The following is a 12,350-nucleotide window of genomic DNA, read 5'->3' on the forward strand; positions in this document are numbered from 1 at the left end:
GTTCTATAAGAAACAATTTACAGCCAAACATGCAAGTCTAGCCTGGTGGAATCAGTGCTGCCTGGAGTCTGCATCAGGTTTTTTGCCAATTCAGAGTCTGAAAGTGTGTTTTAGCCTTGAGCCCAGTGGAAGAACTTTGCGTTCGGGCAGATTCATGATGTTTCACGATGACTGGGTTGTGGATGGTATTGGGGTAGCCCCTACCACCTCCTGTCCTCACCTGTGCGTGACTCTTTAGCGTCTTAGGGTCAGGACGGGCAGGGCTCCTGTTTGCATGAGTGTGAGAACAGTTTGTCCACATGATATTCTCCCTGACAAATAGAGAAAGCCTAGGGGAAACCCAGGGCAGGCGGAGAGGGGCAATGGGATTTTAACATCTGAAGGTAAGCCAGTGCGGAGGTTTAAGCCCATTTAGTGTTTATTTTAATATTTGGATAGCACTTTAAAGTTTCTCAGGTATTTTCACGTGGTGGTGACAATGGCTGGGAGCGAGGTGATGCCCGTTGAGTACCAGCAATATGTTCTATGCATTTCATTCTCACAGCAGCCCTGTGGGTAGCTATTCTTATTATCCACATTTCATAGATGTCAAAGAGAACCACCCTGGTTTTGCCAGGAGAGCACAGCTAGTCCATGGCAGAACCTGGATTTGAACACAGCTTTCTCATCAAAGTTGTGTGCTGTTTCCATTACTTATTCTGAGAGGAAAAAGTGAACTTTGCATGACAGGCTTTTTATGCAACAGGGTATTAATTTCAGGTGGCACCTAGAAGAAGCTCTAGAAATATCTGTAAGCCTATCATAGTCAGTGAGCAAGGTAGTTATCTGTAGCCGCCAGTGTGAAAATGTGCACTTATTCTTTTTTTTTTGATATCCCACTGCAGCCTTCTGTCTTCAATAACATATTCTCCTAAATTAGAACGTAAGGCATCAGAGTCCATAGTCCCAACAGACAGTGACAACGAGAAGGGAGAGAGAAACAGCAAACGCGTCTGTTTTAACGTGGCAGGCGATGAGCAGGAAGATTCAGGTCACGACACCATCAGCAACAGAGACTCTTACAGGTAATTCATTCATTCCTGAAACTCATCTCATCGACCAAGTCAAATGTGATTCTGTGTTTTCCACAAAGGTCTTGAAAACATTTTTGACTGTTGTTTTTGTTTATTATTCCCACAAAATAACCGCTGGCTGTTACCAACCTCAGACAAAGCATAGTGAGACATCACTCTCTTTCAAATTCTTCCCTTTTATAATCTGAATAATTTGGAAAAAACATTTTTTCTCCAACCGAGTGGACCTAATTTAGGAGATTTGTTATTCTCTTATGGATTGTGTAACACGTATGGCAAATAAACAAGTTGTGCCTATATTAACAGTTTCTTTTTTTGAATATCTGTTTCTGATTATTGGACTATGGGGTAGTGAATAGGAGTTCTTTTTGTTTTGTTTTTCCTCCTTCCTATATTCTGTGATTTAAGCTAATTGAACTAGTTTCATGTACTCACCTCTGTGACCAGCTTTGTGCGTTTTTTCTTCCCTTGCATGCCTTCTGTAAAATTTGGATAGGACTGCTGTAACAGAGTACCAAGAACCAGGTGGCTTGAACAACAGAAATTTATTTATTATCCTACAGTTCTAGGGCTGGAAGTCTGGAATCCAGGTGTCAGCAGGGTTGGGTTCTTTCTGAGGGCTGTGAAGGAAGGCTCAGTCTCTTGGTTGCAGATGGCTGTCTTCTATCTCTGTCTCTTCCCATCCTTTCCCTTCCAAGCCTGTCTCAGTGTCCATGTTTCCTCTTCTTATAAGGACACCAGTCATACTGGATTAGGGCCCCCCTAGTGACCTCATTTTAACTTGATTACCTTTGTCAAGACCCTACCTCCAAATGAGATCACAGTTTGGAATACTGAGTTTGGACTTCACCATATGAATTTAGGGGCAGGAGAGGGAGAGATACAATTCAACCCATAACACCTTCCCTCCAAACTCTGTCGAGTCATCTTCTTTTTTTTTTTCTTTTTTTTTTGTGGTACGCGGGCCTCTCACTGCTGTGGCCTCTCCCGTTTCGGAGCACAGGCTCTGGACGCGCAGGCTCAGCAGCCATGGCTCACAGGCCCAGCCGCTCTGCAGCATGTGGGATCTTCCCGGACCGGGGCACGAACCCGTGTCCCCTGCATTGGCAGGCGGACTCTCAACCACTGCGCCACCAGGGAAGCCCCCTCGAGTCATCTTACCAGACTCTCAAATGATGGCTCTTCCAGTGAACTTCCTTAATTGAAAGTGCTTTTTCTCCTTTGAATCCTTGTGTCACCTGGAACCTCACTGAGACCTGTGGCAACCTGCCACGTATGCTGAGCGTGCAGCTTCAGAACCTCCCGTTTTATTTACATTAACTGAAGACAAAACCTCTCTTACTCTTATTTATTATACAGTGTTTTACAATGAAAAGATATTTAGTAATCTTTAAATCGAAGTTGTTTCATCAGAGATGTTTAGCACAGACTAATAGCTAACATTAAAAGCATTCTTACCAGACGCAGGGGGAAGCAGGATGATTTCATGGAATTCCTCCCACAACCCTCTGTGGCAGGTTCTGATATTAGCTGCATTTTACATCTAAGGAAGCTGAGGCCTGCAGGAGTTACATAATTTACCTAGGAAATCAGGTGGCCTGGCTCTCAGTTTATTAACCACTCTACTATTCCAATTTCTATGTGAAAAGGATTTTAATGAATACGTGAGTTAATTATTCCTAGAAATTTAATGATATATAAAACACATTAACCACTTTTACCATTTCACTTACTTTTAGCTTCTAAGGAGACCAGTATGCTCTTTAATAAGAACCTGTGGTTTCTCTCCAGTGGGAAATTACAGATCTAAAAATACTTTCTTCCCTCAAATTCTAGTTATCAGATAATTAACATTACTCTCAGGTTCTCTCTAGGGTAAAATAGAAATTTTAAATGTACATTTAAAGTTAAATAAGTCCCTTTTACTTATTCTGAGAGAAAAAAATATTTAGGTCTCCTGCACTACTTCTGAAATCTGTCATGTGTCCATATTCACACACAGACATTTCTAACTTGCTTTCCCTTAATGTTCATCATTATCCAGCACCTAGCAGGTGTGGTGTCCTGTGCTGGGCTCCGGGGTGGAGACAAGATGCCATCTTCCCGGGGCAGGGGAGGGGTGGGAGCTCAGAGTGCAATTAATGAGTTATCCTTTAAGTTACTAGAAAGGGTTGAAAGGCAGAGCTCTTGAAACAGGATTTTGTCACTCTTAGCAAATCAACTACAGGCATATACCATCAAATGGATTATAACGAATTTTAAGTTTGGTTTGACTCCTGTAAATAGCTATGCGTTTTAAAATTCAATTATGATTAGATTATATGACAAGAAAATTTGAAATATGATCGAATTGAAAATACTTTCTTTTAAAGTAAGATAAAATGTGAGTTGAACAAATTTATCTTTCTCATAAATTTCTATAAAGCATATTAACACATATAACCGTGACATAATAAGTTTATCCAGTAAGAAGTGGCAGGGAAACGTTGCCAGATGCACCGCTAAAGTGACACGTACCTCATTCTTCGCAGTGACTGCAACAGCAATAGGAATTCCGTCACCTCCTTCACCAGCATCTGCAGCAGCCAGTGCAGCTCGTATTTTCACAGCGATGAAATGGACTCAGGTGCGTTTGGTGAAGGCACGCAGACTCTTTGATGATGCCGAACCTAAGGGATTAATTTGCCTGATCCATACTCATTTTTACCTTTCATCGGCCATTCTCGGTGGCCACACACATTGCCTTTCAGTTTTACATGCTTGAGAACGTCAGTTTCCCAATCCCATTATAAACAGAGTGAATTTTTAAAGAGATGGAAGAAAGAAACTAATTTTTATGTTAATAAATGATGTTTTATGATATTTCTGTGTTACTACGTGGTACCTGTATGATAGGTACACAAGAAACAAGTTTTCTAGGATATCAGGCATTGCTGATTGTGTGAGGAGATGGGATGGGCTTTGAAGCAGGATTTGAAGGCGGCAGATGCACCCGAGCTAGCCTTATGGGCAGGGAGTGATGAGGAAAATACTGCTTGATATAAATACCTTATAAATGTTTTATTTTGTGTGTGTTAAGAAAAAGACTTTGCATCGAGTTAGGAAAAATCTTAATTTTGAGATACGCAGTTTATTCCAACTATTTGACCAATAGAAAAATGCACCATTTGAAAGAATCATTAATGTGGGTACCACAGGATTCTTTCTGTGAGACCCTCTGCTTTCGTCTTAGTTTTGAAGGAGCAATAATCTGACATCCTAATAGTTATTAAAGCTTTTGGAATTCTTTTTCTGAACATGAGAACTAATGTATGGAATAAGAGCTAGTGTTTCATTGTTTTTTACTTTATTGACGTTAAAATGCCTTGGAATGTTAAACATAAGATGAATGATTTATTTTTAATATCTAGGTGATGAGCTTCCCCTAAATGTTCGCATTTCTCGTGATAAACAGGACAAGATACACAGTTGCCTTGAGCATCTTTTCAGCCAGGTACAGTTGGGACAGTTGTGGGTATTTTTTCCACAGACTAAACTGTCAGAAATTCGTTTTTCAGACATAGAGAAAGGACTTTGGAGTTAGAATGGAATCTGTTCCTACATCCCCTGTACCTTAATTTCTATAGCTTACAATGGAAAAGAGATTCCTTCAGCCAGCTAACCCAAAGGATTGTTATGAATGTCAAGTATTTCACAGTCCTTAGAAAATTATAAAGTGTTCTACAAACAGGAGTTATTCTGTTCATTATTTGTTTCTTTGTGGGTTTTCAGATTCCTCCATAACATTTCTTGTTCAACTTCATTCCTAATCTCAGGAAGCACAGGGTTGTCTTGTGCTCATGTTGGTATTTTGCATTTAAAAAAAAATTTACATCCACAACCAAAATTCATAGTGTAGAAGCTTTTACCACTTTGAAAAGGATTATAACTTTTAGATGTTTTTTAAAAATAATTCTAGAACTCTTCTTTTATAAAGAAAATTTATATTTTGTATTAATACATGGTAGGATAGTAAGAGATATCATTGTAAATGTTATCAGGTGAGTTTATCCTAATATTTTATTTAAAGATAGATTTTGCAAGCAGCATGGGATTTCAAAAGTAATTGTTGCTTTGAGGAAAAAAGTATTTTACAAGATTGACTCTTGGAAATACCGAGAAGTTATGTAACTCCCAGAAATCTCTGCTGTTATGATAGGTGGATTCCATTACCAATCTCCTGAAAGGCCAAGCTGTTGTGAGGGCCTTTGAGCAAACCAAGTACCTGACACCAGGTCGAGGCTTACAAGGTAAGGTTTACAAAGTAACTGTTAGAGGCAATTTGGAAGCAAAAGTGGGAGACAGTATAGTGAAGCAAAAGCATAGCATGAGAAAAAAAGTTTTGGGTGCTCATTTCATAATTCACTTAATACTACTTCTATGTGGATAATTGTTGAATATGTATGTATAAAAAAACAAGACCTTTTAGAGTTCTTTGAAAATTTAAAACGTTTAGTGCCTGTAGGGGCCAAACCAAATGAGTTAATTGAAGAAATATAAGTGTTGAGTTGCTTTTGCTGAAACTAGACTTCATGCCTACTTGGCGGTAGGTAGCCCAGTGATGGGGGAGGGGTTTGGGGAATGGCAGTTGGCAAACAGAACAAGATCTAGAGCTGGCACTTCCTGACGTCCAGTTTAGGATGTTGAAATAGAGTTTTTATCTAAATTTGCTCCTTTGTTTAAACAGTTGTAAAAAGAGAATAATAAGATTCGACTTCGTTTTAGATTTAACAAATTTTCTCCTGTGATAGAGCTAAAGAAATTGCTACCGTGATAATAGCCTAGGACCACAGGAATGAAAGGAAGAGGATTCTGTAGTTTATGGGCTTGTGAACTGGTACGTGGTTGAGACTTAAGAGGGCTTTTCTGTGTTTATTTAGAGTTTCAGCAGGAAATGGAACCAAAGCTGAGTTGTCCAAAAAGGTTAAGGCTTCACATCAAGCAGGATCCTTGGAATCTTCCCAGCAGCGTCCGGAATCTTGCTCAGAACATCCGAAAATTTGTTGAAGGTCAGGATGAAAAGCAAAGAACATACCATGACATTAGCAATACTCATTTAAAAACCCATTCAACCCCAAAGTTTAGTCATGCCTTGATTACTTTTTGAAGTTTTTCATGTTAGGAGGAAAACAGAAGGACTGAAAAGGGTGAGTGAAGGCGGAGGAGGGAAAGAAGGAATAAGATGACAGAACCTTGTGTTCCAAGGATCGAAATGATGTGGACTGTGTCACAGAAAATCTTCTCAGGCAATAAAGTAAGGGCTCATTCTTAGGAAGACAAGTGGAACGTGGAGGGATTTTCATATTTTATAACATGAAACAGGATCAGAAACATTCCTAAAGGGTTCACAAAACGTTATGAAGCTAGACTTCATGGAAAATCTACAAAATCAATTGTGAGTCTGTGAGAATCAAAATAATGACATAGGTTGCATCATTAGTTTTTAAGTTTCTCTTCTTTCAGAAGCGTTTGTCTAAGTTGATTGTTATTAACTAGCATGAGATTGTTTACTCAACATCCCATAACTGATACAGCCTCTGACTGGAGATATAAAAGACTTCAGGACAACTCCAGTGAGCCTGGTTGCATGTTGTTTAGGGTCAGAGTTATTAAGTAGAAAATTCTGAGAGTTTCTAAAGTGATTGTGGTGAAAAAGATGAAATGAGAAATTTGTTTAATTTTTTGGTAATGTCTAAATCAGTGGTTTTCTTCCCAGTATTAGACCAGTGGTTGGCAGTGTCTAGAGACATTTTTCCATTGTCACAATCGTGGGCATGCTACTACTAGCATCTAGTGGGTGGAGACCAGGGATGCTGCTAAACATTCTACAAGGTACCAGACAGTCCCTCACAACAGAGGATTATTTGGTCCTAAATGTCCATAGGGCTAAGGTTGAGAAACCTGTACAATAAATATTATGGCTGTATTTCCCCATCATTTGTATGTCATTGAGATGTGGTAAATAGTATTCAGCAGAATTACATCATAACCCACTTTTTTTTAACCCATCACTACCATTTTTTTAGGGTAAATTAGAATTGCATACTTTGCTGATGGAAGACAGCTCTTACACCCTGTAGGGTCTGAGCCTGTGATGTCACTCCTTCGTGCCTCAGTGTCTTCACTTACTAAATGACAGGGATGGTGTAAATGTTCTGTGATTACCAGTCTTCTGCCTAGAAATATACTCAAGTATAACAGCTTAGATATTGTTTAGAGATCAATAGAGAAATTTGTACAGAAATGGAAAACTCCAAATAAATCAAAATTCTATTGTATAATGAAATCTTTTATTCTTGACAACTGGATTTCTTGACTGTATCTTTATTTTATAGCTAAATACAATGATTATTTGTGACACATTGTAACATCACGTTCAATCAGAAGTCTGAATTTAAAACCCCCAAAAATAATGAACAGCAAAAATGACAAACATATTTTTAAAGGCTGTGAGCTTTAAGGAATTTAAGCATATACTTTACTGAGTAAAAGGTATGTTTTCGCTGAGTGGATGCCAGTGTCATAACACTCCTAAAAGTTACAATTTGTGAATCTAAATGCAGTTATTCTCATCATCTCTGACTTTTTCTTTTTACATTATATCTGTTTTTAGAATAAATGCAATATCAATCGAGAACAAAGAAACCCTTAAAACTTTTGTTTTGTTTTTTGAAGAGCTTTATCTTTAAGAAAATAACTTCAAATGCAGGGCAAAAAAAACTTATTTTTTAAAAAGGTTTTTTTTAAGAATTTTACATTTTCATCTCAAGTCCTTCCTTATATACTCAGTACTTCTTTTCACAATAAGCGGCCATAGTGATGACAACTATCTACAGATATTGATTGATTGATAGATGGTGTGAATATTAGTGCCACTCTTGGTCATGGGAGCCCAGCAGCTGATTGACCATGGTTGGCTGTGCTGAGTCAATAGAGTCAACAGAGGGAGGGCTCTTGGCAGAATTTAAGTTGCATCCCTGGCTGCAAGTCTCAAGAGAGATGCAGTTACTCTTTGGGTAAGAGCTGTGATTGTCACCGTGTTAAGTGAGTCTTTAAAAACAATTAATCAGTAGTTCAGCTCAGTGGTCCATCAAGGGAGAGGACAAGCTACCATTTCCTGGTGATCTGTGTGGTGTCTGGTCCTGTTCTATGGGGTGGAAGCAACAGCTCTGGGATCCTTGTAATCAGCTGCTTGTTCTGTGGACAGACTCGGAAGTAACCTCACCCGTTCAGCATGAATTCATCCTGTTCAAGTTAAAGTGGTTTTCATTCTATTTCCCAAATTGTCTTTATGGAAGGATTGATTTTATGGAAGGTTAGGTCTGGGCTGGAAGTTTAACATAATGTTACCTTGCCGGAATGTCAGGGTGTATATGTAGAGCTGGGATGACCCCATTCTGATGTTGCCGTAGGGGAGGAAAAAATATCCTCTTTTTCTTTAACTCTCCCAGTAAATTAGTCTGACAGAAAACAAATTAACAAGAGGAAAAGCACATAAATTTATTTATTGTAATTTTCACATGAACACGGGAGCCTTCATAAGGAAATGAAGACCAGAAGAAAAGGTTGAACCTGTGTGTCTTCATACTAGGTTTGAAGAAGAGTAGAAAGTCCTGGAAAAATGTTACAGGACAAAAGGGTATGAGCTAAGCGTAGTAACCTGGGGGGGTTCAGCAAGGCCTGTTCCTCTTGGCATCCCTCCCTCTTTGGAGATAAGGATGCTCCTTTCCTTTGGGTATCGCTCTCCTGAGCAGCTTATGACCTGCTTCCCGGGAAAAGGGAGGTGGTCAGAGATTCCTTCCTGCCCTCACTGTTTCTCAGATTCCTTCAGCTTAAAATAATTCAATATGCCAAAGTGCCGTATTTGGGGGTAGCATGTTCCGAACCCCATCGTTCTTTCGTCTCTGATTTCAAAATATCCTAGCAAGTATATACCAAATATGATATCAAAGTATAATAAGTGTATGGTCTTTATGTAGGAGGGACTGTTCCAGTGCCGTTCATAAGTTATCTCACTGCATGCCATTCACTCAAAGCCTGTAAACTGAGGGCAGAGGAGAGCGGAAGAAATAGTGGACTAGATGGGGGACAGAGTCATTGTGTGGTATCACTAAGATAATCTCCTCCTTAATTCCTCAGCTGAGTTACGGAATCACAGTGTCAGCTAACTGAAGATATTTTTACGTGGTTAGCCCACTGTGGTATTGTGATTTATAATAAAAAATATGTATTTGGTCTTCATCCCCTTTTCTGGCACAGAGATCAAAAAACCCTTGGGATTTCCTGTGATGAGAGGATAAAGCTGTCTTTTCTTATGTTAATGAGGTGACTTTTGGAAATCACCTATGGATGGTGGCTGGTTGCCTGGGGAACCAACCTTGTGAGTAGAAGGTTGGAATTTTAAGTCCCACCCCTGACCTCCAGGGAAGGGAGAGAGGCTGGAGATTGAGTTCAGCTGCTAATGGCCAATTATTTAATCGACCTTGCTTATGTTATGAAGCCACCATAAAAACCCAAAAGGAGAGGACTGGAGAGTTTCTAGGCTGGTGAACTTGTGTTGGTGCCTGAAGCTCGGTGCCTTTTCCCCGTGCCTTGCCCTGTGCCTTGCCCTCTTCCATCTGGCTGTTCCTGAGTTATATCCTTTTATAATAAACTGGTAATCTAGTAAGTAAAATGTTTCTCTGAGTTCTGTGAGCTGTTCTAGCAAATTAATCGAACCCAAGGAGGGGAATCATTGGAACCTCCTGTGTACAGCCAGTTGGTCAGAAGCACAGATGACAACCTGGACTTGTGATTGGTGTCTGAAGGAGGGTGAGTGGGTGGGGAGACAGTCCTGTGGGGCTGAGCCCTTATCCTGTGGGATCTACAGGTAGATAGTGTCAGAACTGAATTGAATCGTAGGACACCCAACTGGGGTTGAAGAGTTGCTTGGTGGTGTGGGGAAGAATACATATCTAAACTGGATCCACCATCACCTTAAATTCAAATATCTGTTAGTGACATTTCAACTCTTTGTTGCCTACAAAAATTACACTCCTTTTAAAAGCTCCTATTTTTCTAGCAACCTACTTTTTTTCATTTTTTTCTCTGCCTTTTTCCTAATATCCTAAAGAGCTTCTTCTTCTTCTTCTTCTCCTCCTTCTCCTCCTCCTCCCCCTCCTCCTCCTCCCCCTCCTCCCCCTCCTCCTCTTCCCTCTCCCCTCCTCCCCCTCCTCCTCCTCCTCCTCCTCCTCCTCTTCCTTCTCCTCCTCCTCCTTCTCCTCCTCCTCCTTCTCTTCCTCCTCCTCCTCCCCCTCCCCCTCTTCCTCCTCCTCTTCCTCCTCCTTCTTCTTCTTCTTCTTCTATTTAATTCAAAAGTCTGTTCAGTTTTTCCCTTTTTCTTCATATCTCAGTTACTAAAATAGTTTTCTGGCTAATCCCTTGTCTCTATCTTTTCTGGTTCATATATACCATCACCAGATTCATTCTCCTAAAATATCATGTTCAGTACCCTGCCTCAGAGCCTTAGAGTTATTTTCTGTTAGATAAATCTAAACTCATCAATCTGGTGCTGAAAGCCATTTTTCAATAGGGCTTTCCAATTGTATCCCAATCTCAATCTCTTAATGATATAATAAAATTTTTTCTGTGCTAGATTGTTGAACGTTTGGCATTTATTCTCTACTCTATTCCCTTGCTAGCGCTATTTCCCACTCTTAGGATAAGTACTTAGTCTCCTGACAATGAACTTTGAAAATTTAAAAAATTTTGAGACTCTCTTAAAAAAAATGCTATACCAATTTTAGCCATATCCAGGTTACAGTAATAATAGTGCTTCACGGGTACACAGCACTTTAAATAATTTTCCAGGGCTTTTAATATATATTCCCATTTATTTTTATACACAGTCCTATAAAATAGATAAGATAGATGTTATTATCACTTATGAATGAGCAAATTGAGACTCAAAAGTAGATTAACAATGTACTAAAGATGACAAAGCTAGTGTATAACAGGTGGGTCTCCTGACTCAGTCCAGTGTACTTTTCTGCCTCTGAAATCCATTTGTTCTTGTGTCTCACTTGTAAAACGTAATGCCCTTTCAGGCATTTCCTGCATTTCTTATCTGTTACTTTTGTTGCTCTGATTCTGCTGTGAACCTATTTAGAATAGGGTACAACCTAGCCTTTTTTATTTCCCATAATCTTGGTTACATAAAGGAACTCTTTATGTTTTAATATTTTCCTATTGCAAGTAAACTATTTACCAATTGGAAGCAAATGGACACAGAGCTCATTGGGCACATAGCAATCAGTATGATGTTAATACACATCATTTATCAGACATCTGTGATTGGCCCTGTGTGGGGATGGGGTGAGAAGAGTATTTGGAAATACTTAGTATTTTTCTTTGAGGGCAGTATCTTGACCTACAGATGGGAAAGCCACAATATATACATATATTTCTAATATTAATACACAGATAATTCACAATATCATGTACACATATTTATTAACATATATTTATATATTACATATATTCTTTATATATTCTATATATAATTTTTAAAAGTTTAGATTTTAAAAATACTGTTTGACAGTTTATTGATCAAGACCATAATAGCTGTAGGTGTTCAGAGAACACCATGCAAGCTACAACAGCTAATGATGACCTACAACGGTAGCAGGATTTGAATGGTGTTTCATAGGCTCATGTAATTCAGATCTGGAAGAGATTTTAGAGTCTTGAGCAATGGGTAGAATTTATATAGGTAGATAGGCAAAAATAGCATGTCAAGTGAATGGGATTATTATTATCTAATGTATATAATAAGGTTGTGCTAATTTTTACTACACAGTTAAAAGGTGATGTTAGTTGCAGAAAAAGACTGAACAACTGACTGGTATGTTTTCTTTCTCTGCAGAGGTAAAGTGTAGGATACTCCTGGCTCTTCTTGAATATTCAGGTAATATTTTACATTATTTTTACTACTTGAGATTATTATAGCCCATGACCTTAGATGTCTTATGATATGAAGGCAGTGTCTTCAACTGTTTACAAAATAGATGGAAATATGATCTCTACCTTTTCTAAAGGCTTACAGAGATTAAAAAAATACTTAGATAGTATTTTGATAAAAACATAAAACATGCTCATCTTCAATTAAAGGTTAAAAACATGAAAACATATAAATGTATATTTCTACAAAATATAATTTAAAAGGAGAAAGGGAGGAGGTTTTGGTAAAGTTAATTGTAC

General features: G+C 38.8%; 1 protein-coding gene across 1 annotated transcript in view; it reads left to right on the forward strand.

Moving 5' to 3' along the window:
- PREX2 (phosphatidylinositol-3,4,5-trisphosphate dependent Rac exchange factor 2) overlaps positions 1–12,350 on the forward strand; it is a gene marked incomplete at both ends in the record, with an annotated part of 282,561 nt that overhangs the window by 179,590 nt on the left and 90,621 nt on the right. The window contains 6 exons of the mRNA XM_079722715.1: positions 885–1,064; positions 3,605–3,699; positions 4,484–4,566; positions 5,272–5,362; positions 5,993–6,121; positions 12,016–12,057. Of these exons, the coding sequence (XP_079578841.1) occupies positions 885–1,064; positions 3,605–3,699; positions 4,484–4,566; positions 5,272–5,362; positions 5,993–6,121; positions 12,016–12,057 (620 nt within the window). The remainder of the gene's footprint in view (positions 1–884; positions 1,065–3,604; positions 3,700–4,483; positions 4,567–5,271; positions 5,363–5,992; positions 6,122–12,015; positions 12,058–12,350) is intronic.

This window comes from Hyperoodon ampullatus, assembly GCF_949752795.1.
Source record: "Hyperoodon ampullatus genome assembly, chromosome: 17".
Lineage (NCBI taxonomy): Eukaryota > Metazoa > Chordata > Mammalia > Artiodactyla > Ziphiidae > Hyperoodon > Hyperoodon ampullatus.